General features: G+C 67.9%; 1 protein-coding gene across 3 annotated transcripts in view; it reads left to right on the top strand.

Moving 5' to 3' along the window:
* Nucleotides 1–14909, top strand: part of PDE2A (phosphodiesterase 2A) — a 54887-nt gene that overhangs the window by 22776 nt on the left and 17202 nt on the right. Inside the window, exon 1 of one of the 3 annotated variants that reach the window (XM_080599839.1) lies at nt 887–994. The exons of the other annotated variants lie outside the window; for them this stretch is intronic. Within the exon in view, the coding sequence (XP_080455965.1) occupies nt 974–994 (21 nt within the window). The 5' untranslated portion in view covers nt 887–973. Of the gene's footprint in view, nt 1–886; nt 995–14909 lie in introns of those variants that run through there. 3 annotated transcript variants of the gene reach the window in all.

Genomic DNA, 14909 nt, shown 5'->3' with positions numbered 1-14909 from the left:
AGGGATGGGGACAGCCCCCCCCACCTCCCCCTTTTGCCCCCCCTTCCCCCCCCCCCCGCGGTGTCCCCTTGGGTCCCCCCCACTCCCCTCCCAGCCGCGCCCCCCATCCCAGTCTCCCCTCCCCTCCCATTTGGGACCCCCTTCCCCGTGTCCCCCTTCCCCTCCCCTCCCATTCGGGACCCCCCCCTTCCCGTGCGCACCCCCCTCCCCGTGTCCCCCCTCCAACCCTCTCCCACTCGGGACCCCCATTCCCGTGCCCCCCCACCCCCACCCCGACCCGGTTGGGATGGGGGGGCTTTGCTGAGCCCGCTCCCCGCCCGGTCCCGGGGGGTGCCCGGTTTTAAGGGTGGGAAGGGACTGGGGGGGGGGACACGAAGATCTATTGGGGGGGGGCGGTGGAGCCGCGGGTCCTGCTGGAAAAGCGGGGTCGGGACGCTGCGGGGGGCCGGGACCCCCCCGTGTCAGGGCTGAGCATCCCGCACGGCACCTCCCGGCCGGGCCGGGGGCTTCCCCCCCAAACCCCCGGCGGGGTCTGTGCGCCCCCGGCAGCTGCTGGGGTCCCGAACCGGGGCGGGGGGGGGGGGGGGGACACGCTGGGGAGGTCGTGCCCGGTGGGGAAACTGAGGCACGGAGCTCCGGGACCGGCCGGGGGAGCAGCGGGGACCCCCCCATCCTGGGTGCACGGGGGGGGGGGGGGGGGAGCGCACCCCCGGCAGGGACAGGGGCAGCGGTGCCCCCCGGGGGCTCGGGGACGCGCCGGGCTCCGCGCCCCCCCCCCGCCCCCCCCCGGCGCTGCCTTTCCTGCGGGGAGGTGCGGATCCTGCCGGCCCGGAGGAAATGGGCTGGCCCTGGGGGGGGGGGCGGCCCCGGCCCCGGCCCCTGCCCCTGCCCCGGCCCCGGTCCCGGTCCCGGCGGGCCCGCAGCGCCCTCCCGCAGCCGCACCGGGAGCCGCCGCCGCCGCCGGGGCCGCGCCATGGGCACCCTCCGGGACGCTGTAAGGCCGGGACCTGGGGGCTCTGCCCGGCCGCCCCCTATACCCCCCCCCAACACCCCCGGAATGGGGGCTCCGGGGCTGTGGGAGGGGGTGTGGGGACGAATTTGGGGGAGTCCCGGGGGTCGCTGGGCTCGGGGATGGGTTTGGGGGGGCAGGGGGTGTGGGGCATCCCGTGCGTTTGCGGGGCCGGTTTGGGGTCTGATGCGTTTTGGAGCGGCTGGGGGGTGGGTTGGGGTCCCCGGCTCTGCGCCCACCCCCAGGCAGGAGCCGGCTCCCCGCTGGTGCCCGGTGCCCGGCCGGTGCCCGGCATCGTGCCCACCGTGGGGCTGACACCGGGGTGGCTGTGCCAGGATGGAGCAGGGGGGGCACCATCAGGCCCCCCCAGCAGCGCCGTGCCCCAATTCCTCTCCTCCCTCACGCAGGTTTTTGGGGGGAAGGATGCGCCCCGGCTGAGGAGGATGGGAACGCGCTGGGTGCTCTGTGCTTCAAACGCACCCAGATTTGGGGCAGCTCGGGGGGCTTTGCTCTAGCCCTGAGCCCCCTCGTGTGCCCAGGGCTGGGTTTCCTGACCTCAGTGCCCAGCACCATGGTTTGGGTGCGAGCGCCGCAGCCGTGGGCTCGGTGTCCCCCTGCCCGCAGCGCAGCTCGGCCGCTGCCGGGGCGAGGAAGGGAGCAGCGGGCTTTGCCCTGCGAGAAGAGGGGCAGGAAACAAAATGCGCCGCGGGAAGCAGCCAAAAGCTGCTGACAGAGAGAAAGGAACTAGGAGAGAGAGGCCAGCAGCACTGGGCTGCGCTGCGGCCGGCGGAGAGGGACCGGGGTCGGCACGGCGGGCTGGGCCGGCACGGTTTGCTGCGGGGGTTTTGAGCCTGGGGACGTCGGAGCTGTCACCCAGCAGGGGCAGGATGGGCGATTCCTCCCCGTGGTAGTGCTCGGGGTGAGGGGATGTGGTGTGGGGTCCGTGGTGGTCCCAGAGCCCAGGACCCAACCCGCCCTGCCCCAGCAATGTGCCTCGGGCAGCCTGTGGCACATCCGTCTCAGTGTTTCGGGGACGGGGGACACGGGACGGGCAGAGCTGCCTCTCCGGTGGGCGATGCTGCGGCAGCACGGGGTGAAGGGACCAGAGCGGGGCCACGGAGAGGTGCGTAGCGAGGGGAGGACACCGCTGTGCTGCCCTGCGCGGGGACGCCGCGTCCCTCCTGGGATCACCGTGGTCACCAGCAGTGCCAGGCCGGTGGCACCGCCTGCTTTGGGACCAGCGGCCCCGAGCCCGCAGCTGTGGGGCTGAGTTGGCCCTTGGGGCTTTTGGCTTGGTGTCCCCCCCGGCCCCGAGCACCCCGCAGCGGGGTGAGGCCACTCCAGCGAGCTGTCTGCGTCTCCACCGCTGCCTCCTCTCCCTGCCTCCTCTCCCAGCCAGCGGCCCCAATGCAATTACCCGCTGACTGGCCCATGAATCAGAGCCTAATTGATACGTGTTCGCAGCCTGGCCGAGCAGGAAGCCAGCCGGGGGGGCTGGGGGGGGGGGGCCGTGCTGACCCACTGCTGCTGCACCCGCGCTGGGCTGGGGGGGGCACGGCGCAGCTACAGGGCAGGGGGCAGCCGTGTCCCCGCGCCCCCCCCCGGGCACCCCGTCCCACCCTGGGGACGCATCGATCCTCAGGGCGCACCCCTCTCCTGCCTCAGTTTCCCCACGGGGGGTGCAGGTGGGGGCAGGCCGGGCTTGTGGGGCGGGGGACAGCGCGGGGACATGCGTGTGTGCAGCCGTTTGTCTCGGCGCGGCCGCCGTTTCCTCCCGCTGACACAAACACATCAGCAGGGTAATAAAGGGGAGGAAAGGGCCGCGGCGGCCGCGCCGCACAATGCAGGGGCGCTTCTTTCCATGACGTGCGACGGGGGACGGCTTCCTCCCCTCCCCTGCCCTGCTCACGGCCCCCACCCTGCTGGCCCGGGGGCAGAGCGGGACCCCCAGACCGGGGCTGGGCACCCCCCGGCCGTCCTTGTCCAGGGGGTCCCCACCATTAAATGCTTGTTCCGCGTGTGCAGGATCAGTCTGTGCCACCTCGGTGCCTGTCCTGGTGCTGCTCGTTTTGGGGCTGTGGGTTTTGGCATTTCCCATGTCCATGGGGGCTGTGGGTTTTGGCACTGTCGATCCCCCAAAATCTCCCGTGTCCGTGGGGTGAGGTGTGTGCCGCGGGGTGAAGTCCCCAGGGATGTCACAGCCACCCCCTCGTCAGCTCCTGCGCCAACCCGTGGGTCTCGGTTCTCCTCCTGGAGCCTCCCCGGGGACATCCTGTGAGCTCCTTGTCCTGCTGTGCCCACAGTCAGGGTCCTTGGGCACCTCCGGGTGGGTTTTGGGGATGGCCCTGCTGTGGTGCCCAGCCCCGGGCTGTCCCCAGGGGCTGCGGGGGGAGCCCAGAGCCTGGCCGGAGCTGCGCCTGCCCCGGGCGCACGGGGACAAGGAGGCTTTGGGGCAGCGGTGCCGGGTGACTTTGACCTTTGGTGTTTGCTGGAGGGGAGGAATTTCTCATGCTGGAGCCGGCAGCACAGCGCCAGCATCGTCCTCCTGGGCACAGCGTCTGCTCCGTGCCCCCAGACCTCGGCCCTTTCGAGCTGAGATGAGATATTTGGCACGGAGGCGATGGCACGGGGCCCTGCCCGCAGCGGGGACGCAGCGAGGCCGACCCCGGGGGGCTCAGCAGGGCTGGATCCAGGTTTCACCTGAGCATCCCCAAAACACATTCCGGAGCTGGGGATACCAGCAGCCTCCTCTCAGGGCTGGGTCTGAGCCGGTTGCATCCCCAGCCTGGCTGCCCCACGGTGCTGGTGGCCTGTCCCTAGGAGGACGGGTGGGGAGATGACGGGTTTGGGGGGAGCGGGGCTGCCTCCTGACACCCCGTGTCCCCCGTGCAGGAGCAGGGACGGCCGTGATGTGAGGCTGCTCCCAGCCCAGGATGCTGCCAGCCCCAGAAGAAAATCCTCCCTGGCAGCTGTGCTGTAGCCGGAGGGGGATTTTCGCTTCGGTTTTCGGCTCCTCGTAGGCGCATCCCGCTTCCACCCACGCACTGCGCAGGCTGGGGGGCCCTCAGCCCTTATCTCCTGCTCCCTGCTCCCTTATCTCCTGAGCCTCAAGAGAGAATCCCCCCCAAAATCCTGTGCTGCTCCTTTAGCCCCCTCCTTGCTTAGCAAAGCCCCCCCAGCCCCACGCAGCCACCTCTGGGGTGAGCCCCAAAACTAAAAGGGGAGCTGTGTGGCCAGCATCGGGCGTGTGAGCATCCCCTGCGCCCACAGGTGCTCAGGGTGGGCGATTGCACCCCAAAATGAGCCCTGCCAGGGAGCTCCGTGTCCCAGCCCACGTGGATGGAGGGGGCCAGATCTGGGGCAGGGGGGCAGATTTGGGGCAGGGGGGCAGATTTGGGGCAGGGGGCTGTGACACTGCCCAGGCAGGCGCTGACCCATTGAGCACCAGCTCGCCGTAGGGTGGCCGGGGTCCCTCCTGCGACTTCTCTCCCTCGCCTTCCCTTCGTGTCTCCCCGTGCCTGCTTCACCCATCCTCTTCCTCCAGCCAGCTGGGCGCAGGGAGGGAGCCAGGCAGGGCTCGGCTGCTTTTCTGGGGCAGATCTGTGGGTTTTTGGCTGCGTGCTCTGGTCCCGGCCCTGGCCTGGATTTAACGTGTGACTTTGGGTTGCGCCTCAGCTTCCCCCCCAAGTAATGCAACTCCTGCCGTTCATGGGGCCAGACAACCCCGGGGCTGGACCCCGTAACCCAAACCCCTCAATATATGGAAAATAAAAGATTATTTGGGAGCCAGGAGCAGCTTTTCCATGCACTCAGAGCAATGTCCTGAGGATGGTGTTATTGCAAGCAGCGAAGCTGCTCTGTGCCTGGTCCCAACGGAGCCGGGCAGTGCTGGCACAGCCCCGGGCCCCCCCCAGCCCATGCAGGTACTGCCTGGAGAGCTGCCCCAAATCGAATTCCTCCCCGGCTGCAGATGGCCAGCAATTAAATTTTCCCAGTTCAATCAGAGGCTGGTAAATGAGCTCCCTAATCACCGTGCAGATCCCATTAGTGCCGAGTGGGGACGTGCGAACGTTTCCCCCCCCCCTTTCCCATGCCACTGCCCAAAGCACCCCCCCCAGGTCCCTCTCCAGGACCGTGTGCCCACGGGCTGCATCAGGCCGGGGGCTCCATGCACAGCACCGAGGGGTCCTTTTGGGGTCTGTCCCAATGCCCTCCCCGCTGGGCACCCTCCTGGCCAAAAGCCCTGCTCCTGGTTGGCAACGCGGGTGGCCAGCAGATCCTTGCCACGGTGACCTCTCGGCGAGCCCAGCCACCAGCAGGTGTCTAGGAAAGCTGCTCGGTGGCAGCCCGGGAGGCGCAGGCTGCTGGCGGGGACAGGAAGGGCACCGGGTGCCAGGGAGAGCCTTCCAGGAACGCCGCGTCCTGGGGATGCGGCGCCGGCACCATGCCCGGCTCTGCCGCCGTGCAAAGGGCTGGCACTGGCGGGTGTGAGCGCGGGGCGTGCGGGTGTCCGCGTCCCCCAGGGACAAGGCGTCTGGGTGCAGGGGCTGCTGCTACTAACGGGGCGGAGAGGGCTCCGTGCTTGGGGATGGAGCTCGTGTTCGCTGCGGGGTGATGTGGGGAGGGCGTGCGGGGCCGGCGTCACCCGCGGTACGAGGTGCGGGAGGATTTTAGGGACTGGTTTCGCTCTCCCTCTGCCCAGGCAGCCACCTCTTGCATGGATGAGGTGGCTGGGTGGATGCGGATGCTCAGCCAGGTCCGTTTTCTGCCCAAGCTCTGGGTTTGCAGGATGGACCCGGCTGCACCCCAGCCCATAGGAACATCCCCTCCAGGCACCTCTGCTGGCACAGGGACGGGTTTCCCCATCCCTTTGGGCTGCTCTGAGTTGTGAGCTGCATCATCCCCCGGGTGCTGAGAGCCGGAGGGGGCAGTGGCAGGGCCAGCAGCACCAGGGCTGGATGTGTCCCCGGCACACGTCGGGCGCACAGCTCCACCGCCTCGCCCCACAGCCGGCCCCGCTCCCCTTTCCCCCATCCTCCGGCACTTTATTTATTGCTGCGGCAGCCTTGCGGGGCCGGCAGCTCCTCGCCGTGCTGGGAACACAAGGGCAGGGGTCAAGTCCCTTCCTGGGGACGCCGGGGTGTCACTGCGGTGCCGCAGTGCGTGGGTGACTCCTTCCATGGGGCCGTCCTTTCGCTTCCAGCCGTGGTTCTTGTGCTCACCCCGGTTATGCCGGGAACAAACCCTGCCCCGGCTGCCCCCAGGAGTGGGTATGGGGCAGGAGACGTGGGGCTGCGCGGGGCGCGTCGGTGACCTCAGGCTCCTGTTTTATCCAGGGGAGACGTGGCCAAGCGCTTTCCTTAGCAAATGCGTCGGGTCCGGGGTGATTCGGGGCTTTGCCGGCGCGCGGCACCGCGGCTCTCGCGGAGCGGGGCTCTGACAAGCCATTTATCTGCTCCTCGCAATTTGTTTACCGCCCGAGTAACAACTTCCTTCCCTTCCCTTCCCTGGCCGAGCTGCTGCTGCTGCTGCTGCTGCTGCGGGAGAAATCCCGAGCCCTTTTCCAGCCCCGCTCTTATCAGCAGCTAATTAGCCGCGAGTATTTTTGCCAGCCCTGCGGGGCTGTTGTTCCAAGAAGGCCGCGATGTTCTGGGTGACGGGAAATCCTTGAGGAGGACGACGGCCGCGGTCCCCGGGCCGTTTGTCCTGCCTGACAATGGTACATCAACAGGAAGCGGCCTTGACTCCAGCCCCTTTTTATCAGCGGGGCTGTCGCTGGCCCACTGTGGGTGGAGGGATGCGGCCGTGGCCGGGCCGGCCACGATGCGGGGCGCACGGGGATGGCTGGGGAGCACCCCGCTGTGCGCGCACCGCCACCCCCGTGTGCTCCCCAGGGAGAGCCATTCCAGCTGAATCTGTCACAAAAAAAATAAATGGAAACTGGGGTGCAAAGGGACCCATGCACACCGTTTGTGCAAACTACCCTGTGCAAACCACCCCGTGCGCACTGCTCCATGCGCGCCCCTTGCACAACCCACCCTGTGCCAACCACCCCATGCGGGCCACCTGTGCAAAACACAGCCCCGTGCACACTGCCTGTGCAAGCCTCCCTGTGCCCTGTGCAGCGCCCCCCCCCCGTGCCCCCTCCCTGTGTGCGCTGCTGTGGCCACGGGCCTGGCTGCCCACCGTGCGCCCCGCACCACTGAACGGTGATTATATTGCGGCCTCGTCAGCCGGGACTCGCTAATAGAGCAAGAGCACCTGAAATGCCTCTTAAAGTGCTATTTAAGGAGAAGCAAACGGCTCACGCTGGTGCAGTTAGCCAGCTCTTTGTGCCTGCTTGGCGGTGGGTAAGGCGCTGGTTAGGCGCAGCGGGCTCAAGCGAGCCCGGATCAGGGGCAGAGGGGCTCACCACGGCCCTTTTACTCCTCCATCCGCACTAAATCCCAGCGTGGTGCTGGTGGAGCAGGGCTGTGGGCCGTGTAGGGACTGGCTAATCCCACAGGGTGTGGGTACAAGCCCCAGGGAAGTGCCAGCCCCAGGTCCCAGCCCAGCGGTGCCGACGGCCGGGGCCGGCTCCGTGCTCTTGAGCACCTGCCAACGGTGCCGAGCTCCTCATCTATCTGCTGCACCAGGACCCCGGGCAAAATAACATCTGGGATATAAGAGATATCCCAGAAGTGTTTCCTTCCCGTTTACACTCATTAGCCCGATATAAAGGATGAGGTAATTAGGGGCTACCTCGGGTTGCAGGTTGTTGCTGCCTGATTGGATTAAACCAATGTAATTTGTGACCGAAAGCACTGCTCTCAGCCACGACTGCAGGCACGGCTGGGCGGACGGGTGGGTGGGTGGGTGGATGGACAGACAGAGGGATGGACAGAGGGATGGACGGATGGACAGATGGACGACTTGCCAGCCGGGGCTGGGCAGAGCTCCCCTCCCTCCATCCCTCCCTCCATCTGCCCCTCCATGCGTCCATTCCTCTGTCCTTCCAACCCTCCCTCCATCCCTCCACGCCCTCTCCTTCCATCTCTTCTTCCTTCCTTCCGTCCCTCCCTCCCTCTGGCTGTCCTTCCATCCGTCCCTCCCTCCCTCTGTCCCTCTGCCCCTCTCTATCCCTCCATCCTGTCCCTCCAGCCCTCCATGAATACATTCCCCCATCCCTCCGACCTTCCCTCCATCCCTCCACCCCCTCTCCATCCCTCTCTCCCTCCTTCTGTCCCTCCTAGCCTCTATCCCTCCCTCTCTCCCTGCCTCCCTCCCTCCTTTTGTCCCTCCCAGCCTGCGTCCGTCCATCCCTCCATCCCTCCATGCATCCGTCCCTCCATCCCTCCACCCCTTCTTCCACCCATCCCCCCAAACCTCTGTCCATCTCTCCACGCTTTCATGCACCCATCCTTCCACCCTTCTGACCCTCCCTCCCTCCTCCCCTCCCTCTTTCTGTCCATCCTTCCCCCCTCTCTCCATCCATCCTTCCGACTCCTTCTGACCCTCCCTCTGTCCATCCCTCCCCCTCTCTCCATCCATCCTCCCGGCTCCTTCTCCTCTCCCTCCATCCCTTCACCCTTCTGTCCCTCCGTTCCTCCCTCCAGCTGTCCTTCCATCCCCATCCCTCCATCCCTCCCTCCGTCCCCTCCACCCTTCTGTCCCTCCGTTCCTCCCTCCTCCCCATCTGTCCCTCCGTCCCTCCACCCCTCCCTCCCTCCATCTGTCCCTCCATCCCTCCATCCCTCCTCCTTTCGCTGCCTGTGCGCCTGGGCAGAACCTTGCCCCATTTTTGCCCCATGCCCTGTCGATGCAGACTGTGGGGCAGGGCAAGGATCCGGCCCCGGAGGATCCTAAAACAGGGCTGGGGAGGGCTCGTGGTGCCCCAGGCTGCCCGCGCCATGCAGCAGCTCGGTGGGAGCTCCGTGCTGCCGGCACCCGGCGCTGGGGCTATATTTAACCTCACCCGGGGGGGCGGCGGGGGGCAGCCCCGGGGGGAGCATGGCCGGGGGGCTCGGCAGCCTCGAGGCAAGGCGGGGGGGGGGACGGGCGAGCTGCCTGAATCACTGGATATTTTTAACGCCGCCAGATTGCTCCGCGGATGCTTGGGAAGGGCGGCGCGGGCGCTGGGGGTTAGTTGGCAGCCGGCAGCGAGGCTTGGCCGGGGGGCTCCAGGGGGGGGGGTCTCGGCTGTTCCTGGAGCTGCTGGGGGGGGGGGGGGGACGCACGTGTCCCAGTGCAATGACAGCCAGCCTGGTGCAAAGGGCCGTGTTGTTCCTGGCCGGCAGTGTGTGTGGCATGGCGGGGAGGGGATGCTCGGCACAATGCTTGTGCTCGCGGCGGTGCCGGAGGGTCCTGGAGGGGGGGAGATGTCCCCGAGGTGCCCCTGGGGCCCTGCTGCGTGCCACCTTGTCCCCCCCGGCTCGGTGTCACCCTCCCAGCCCCGTGCTGCAGGCAGCAGCGAGATTCCCAATGGTTTTCCCTCCTCTGCGCCCACCCCCAGCCCCTGCTGCTCCCCCCGGGCTCCAGCCCCACCAAACACGACCCAAACCTGGCCAGCGCCGCGACTGTACCCCCTTCGCGTGCAGCTCTCCAAAAATGCCCGGTGCCCCCCCTTGCTCCCACCCCACCGGCAGCCCCCACGGCTCCCGGGCTGGTGGCTCCCAGCCTTGCCATCCCTCCAGGAGCTGTTGTAGGGCCGCTGGGGGGGCACAAGCGTGCCAACGGCACCCAGTGTGAGCTGGAGAGGTGGCAAGGGCTCGGCGGCCCCGCGGCCCTAATTCCGTTTCGCCTTCCCTGGCTCGGGGAGCGGAGGTCGGCCGCTGTCCACTCGCATCCCCAAGGCGATCGTTCACGCGGGGGCTAATGCGCCCTGACTAATCCACTTACAAATTAATTGAGACCATTTCCCTCGCGTCCCCAGGTGGCTGCGTTCCCGGTCGAGGGGCAGGTGCCGGCACGGAGCGGGAGCTGGGCTTGGAGCTCCGCCACCCGCTGCCGTGACCACGAGCCCGGCAAGCTGCCGGCAGCTCGGGGGGTGATTTACTCGTGGCCTTTACCGAAAAAAAAGCTGGGCTGAAAATTCGGCTAGAAAATAATTAATTTGCTACAGGTTTCTCGGCCCCACTGGGAGGATATTGGCGGAGGCTGCCGGCCTTGTGGCACGGGGAGCAGATCCCCCCAGCTCCCCGCCCGGGGCTCGGGGAGCTCCTGGGAGCCAGCACCCATGGGTGCTCGCTCAGCCTGGCCAGGGTACACCCACCACCAGCGCAGCACCGGGGGCCAGGACCAAATGTCTCCTGCCTGCCCCCGGCTGCTGGCGGTGCCGGGCGACATCCTTGCGCCAGAAGCGAACGGCCACATGAGCTGTGCACGAGAGGCGTGGGGACAATGGGGACGCTCTCCCCGTCCTTGCACGCGGGACCCCAGCCCCGTTGTCAGCTGGACGTGGGGCAGGACCCAGCCCCGCTGCAAACCCAGGGCCCGGGGGTGCCTCAGTTTCCCCTCGCTGGCAGAGGAGCCCGGCAGGGAGCAGTGCCCGCGTCGCAGTGCTCGCTGGTGCTGGCACTGCTCTCCCAGCGTAGCGGGGTCCCAGGGGCCAAGGGAGGGGGGTGCAGGCCCTGAGAGCCCCCCCGCAGCGAGAGGGGGTGCCAGGAGGCCCCGCAGCACCTGGGTCCTGCTGCGTCCAGGTGGTTGTCCTCGTCCCCTCGTCCCCTTCCAGAGAGGAAGGGCGGCCAGGACGGGATTGCGGTGCTCCGTAAACGTCCCCGTGGGGCAGGAGGAGGCTGCAAATTTGGGCAGGATGGGGCAATGGTGGGGTGGTCCCAGTAACCCCAACCAGCCCCTGCTGCCCGCCCAGCACCGTGCAGGGAAGGGTGCTGGGTGCTGCCGCTCTCGGGGGGGGGAGGTCGGGTAAATGGGGGCAGAGCGCGGTGGTGCCTCTCCAAAATTGCTGGATTTGTGTTGCCCAGTCACCGATGAATCCCCAGCCCTACAAAGGAAGCCGGGGGGGGGGGGGGGGGGAACAGAAAAGGGGGCAAATACCTGCCTGGTGCTCCCCCCCCGGGGAGGAACGTGGGGTGCTGGCACTGGATGCCGACGCCGTGGCCGAGGGCGGCAGCGCTCCTGCCCGGTGGCTGCACCCTGGCTTGTGTCGGCGCGGACAGATTGCTTACCCTAACGAGATGAATGGCTTCATTAATCACCCCGTGGCTCCGCCGAGAAACGGGGGGGGCAGATACGGCTCCGGCGCTTCGCCGCCCTGCATGGGGGGGGGCTGCGTGCCGGCCGAGCGGGAGCTGGGACATGGGGTGGGCAGGGGGCACGGACCCCAAAAGCTCCCGGCACCCCAAAAGGAAGGTGCTTGGGGTCGTGGTGGGCCCATCCCCTCCGCGTGAACCGCCTTCGCGAGCTCCTCTCCATCATGCAGCCCGTTAATTGCGATATCGAACGGAGCCCTGCTGAGGGCACAGCCCCGCTGATGAATTCCCCCAAGGAGCTGATGGAGATTTAATTGCCCCTCGCTCTCCTGGGGCGCTTGTACCGGGTGGGGGGGCCCCTTCCTGGCCAGGCTGGGCGAGCCGAGGGGGGGGTTGCAGGGCCACGGGTGGGATCACCCCATTACCACGGGCACCCCGAGCCGCTGCCCACAGCTCCATGTCCCCCCTGACACCCAGCCTGCCCCCATATGCTGCCCCCACGTCCCTGTTCCTGCCACCCTGGCACCATTACAATGTTTTTTTTTTTTTTTTTTTATGGGGGGAGGACACAGACACACGCCAGGGCTGGGACCCCAATGGTTTTGTGGGCTCTTTGGGGACGTGCTGCTGTGCCAGGCAGGCGGCTTCTCCTCCGCGCACAGCTGCTGGGGGGGGGCGGGGGGTGTCTGTGTCTCCAAAAAATGGTCCTTCCCCTCGCACCCCCCCGCAGGAGGCATTCTCCGAGGGGCTGCTCCGCTCGCAGCGCCGGGGACGAGGGCACCGAGCTGTGCTCCGACAGCTGGGAATCGCAACCCCTCCACGCCCAGGCTTTCCGCGGCGCTTCCCTGGCTCCACAAAGTTAATTAACCCCCGGGAAGCGTTGGGCCTCGAGAGAGAGCTGGGCCGGATGAAGGAGAAGGGTTTTTGGTCCCCAGCCCTGGTGTGCAGGGGGCCGGGGCTGGGGCTGAGCCCCCCCGGTGGGTCCCAGCGGCAGGGACGGGGTGGCCGATGGCCAACGTCGAGCGTTGCGCTGCAGGAGGGCGCCGGGCTGTGCCAACGCAGCCTCCTCCTGCCAGGCCCCGCAGCTTAATTAGCCCCGTAATTAGCTCCCTGGCAGGGGTGCGTGCCTGGAGGAGCCCGGGCTGGGAGCAGCACCAATCCGGCAGGGATGCCATGGGGGTGCCGCAGGCGGCGCAGGATGGGGCCAGGCGCTCCCGCAGGGCTCAGCCGCTCCGTGTCGTCCCCGGCGTTTGGGGGTGTTTCGTCCCGCTCTTAGGGCACCCAACGGGACCTATTCACAAAAATCCCATCCCCATAACCGGGCAGGGGGGGGATCTAATCATGGCACATGGTGCAGGATGTGGCCGGGGGGGGGAGGGGGGCGACACGACGAGCCCCCTCCCCATCCGTGTCCCCTCCATTTTGCACGGCGGCCCCAAGATGCTCATCCCCCTGCCCGGCCAACACTCATCACTGCACCCCACAGAAGGAGAAGGATTTATTTGGGGGGGGATAGGGGTTAATCCCCCCCCCCAAGGCCCCCTCCAGGTTTGTGCAGAGCGGGGTTGGGGGGGCCAAGCCCGTGGCGCCCAGGAGGGCGCGCGCCGTGCTGCTGCGTCGGCTCCCGAGCGCGGCAATTAAGCAAAGGCAATAAACAAAGCTGACAGCAGGGCCCCAGCGGGGCCGGGGGGGGCCAGCAGCGGGGGGGGGGGGGGGGGGGGCAGCACCACAAGTACTATTTATGGCAAGAAATTCAACGCTGGCCCCGCACGGGGCAGGGGCACAGAGGGGCGCGGAGCTCCGCGGCGCGGCACCGGGGAGCGTGGCGATGCCCCGGGCTCGGGAGGGGGACAAATGCCCCCCCCCCCCCGACCCCCCCCCCTCCTGCTGGGAGCAGGGTGAGCGGGGTGCCCCCGCTCCGCAAACGGCCCCACCTGGCTTTCTGCTGGCCTTTTTTTTTTTTTTTTTAATAGCTCCTGCAGCTTTTTTCCACCCCGCGGATGGGGGCCGGGGGCGGGGGGGGGGGGGGGGGGCCGCGGGGGGCGGATTTTCCCGTCCCTTTTAAAGCCACTGCTCGTGTCCAGCTGCCACCTCGCCGGCACCCGTCTGTCACCGCGCCGTCGTGCCACCGCCGTGGCTTTCCTGGGAGGGGACGAACGGCTCCCCCCGGACCCCCCCCCAGCACCCGTTCTGGTCCCGCTCGGGCTCTGCCTCGTTCCCCCCCCCCCCCCCCCAGGCGCGGCGGGGATGCCGGGCACACGCGGCACCCGGTCGAGGCCTGGCTGTATTCTACAGTGCATGTGTCTCCAGTGTTGGTGAGCGGCTGGAGATGCGGCCCTGTTGGAATCACAGCCAGAGCCCAAATCTTCAGCTCCCGCCGGCGCCGGGTTCCCCGCCGAGGACGCTGCGGGGCGGGCGGGTGGCGCACGGGGGGGGGCCCGGGGTGGGGGTGGGGGAGCAACGCGGGGCTGTGCCGGTTTGCAACGGGATTCGATGCTCGGGAGCGTTTTGCTGCCGTTTTCTCACTCCCAAAAAAACTGGGGAGCCGTGCGCAGTCGTGCAAGGCGCACGCGTGCGTGTCGGGGCTGCTCCCGGTGTCCCCTGTTCCTGCATGGGGCTGTTCCTGGGCCAAATCCGCCAGCTCTCGGCGCGTAGGAGCTCTTTGGTTCCCCTCCTCCCTGCTCTCTCCCCTTCCTCCCTCCCGGTTCATCTTCCCCGGGTTGATTTATTGCCGCGTTAGCCAGGAGCAGCCGGAGTTTCTCCTTGCCCCTCGTGCGCCCCGTGCCATTCAGCCCCGTTTTGTGCCTCGGGGACATGGTATGGGGACAGCCAGACCCCCCCCCCCCTTGGTGACACTGCTCCAGAAGGAAGGACACGGGGCTGGGTGTCCCTGCCAAAGGGGGACAATTTCAGCCCCCTCCTCCCCAAACCCCACCATCGCAGCTCCAGCCCCTCTCCGTGCACCCCTTCCCATCGGCTGCTTGGGGCAGGAGGAATTTGGGAGCTCCAGTTTGCACCAGTGGTGCCCGGGGCATGGCGCGACCCCGCCTGGGGTTTGTGACAAGCGCTGGGACGCCGGGGACCGTGGCCAGCCCAGGGTGGCCGAGGGACCCCAGAGGGTTGCCGTGCCCTCACCGTGCACTTCGGGGGGGGTGGCCGGGGCGCAGTGCGCGGTGCTCGGGGGCTTTGCCAGATTTTGGTGCCCACGAAAGCTGCCGGCTCTTCTTTAAAATTCCACGGCTGCCTCGGCTGTCGGGGCTGTGCAAGGCAGGAGCGGGCTCGGGTCGTTTTTATTCGTGCAAAGAAATCAAAGGCGTAAATAAAGCCGGCCAGGGTCAGCGCGGGGGACCCGGCTCTGGATTTATCGGCACGCGGCCGCCCTGCTGCCGCCGCCCGGCGCTGGTGTGGTGCTGGTGGGGCTGGTGCGGGCACTGGTGTGGTGCTGGTGGGGCTGGTGCGGGCACTGGTGTGGCTCGTGCTGGTGCTGCTGTGGTCCGAGCAGACGCCCGCAGGGCTCACACACGGCCACGTGTGGCTCCCCGTGTCGCCCTGCTGCGCCAGCCCCGTGTCGCACCACGTGTTGGGGCGCTCCCCTGCCCAGTGCTCCCAGTATGCCCCAATATGGCAGGATGGCCATTTGCACGGTCACAGGGACACCCAAAAAAGGGGTGACCGGCCCCCCCCCCTGCAGCCCTCTGCAGGGAGGTGGCACC

This window comes from Anser brachyrhynchus (genome assembly GCF_964034855.1).
Source record: "Anser brachyrhynchus genome assembly, chromosome: 1".
NCBI lineage: Eukaryota > Metazoa > Chordata > Aves > Anseriformes > Anatidae > Anser > Anser brachyrhynchus.
Note: the sequence above shows the minus strand (reverse complement) of the source record. Positions and strands in the feature narration are given on the sequence as shown.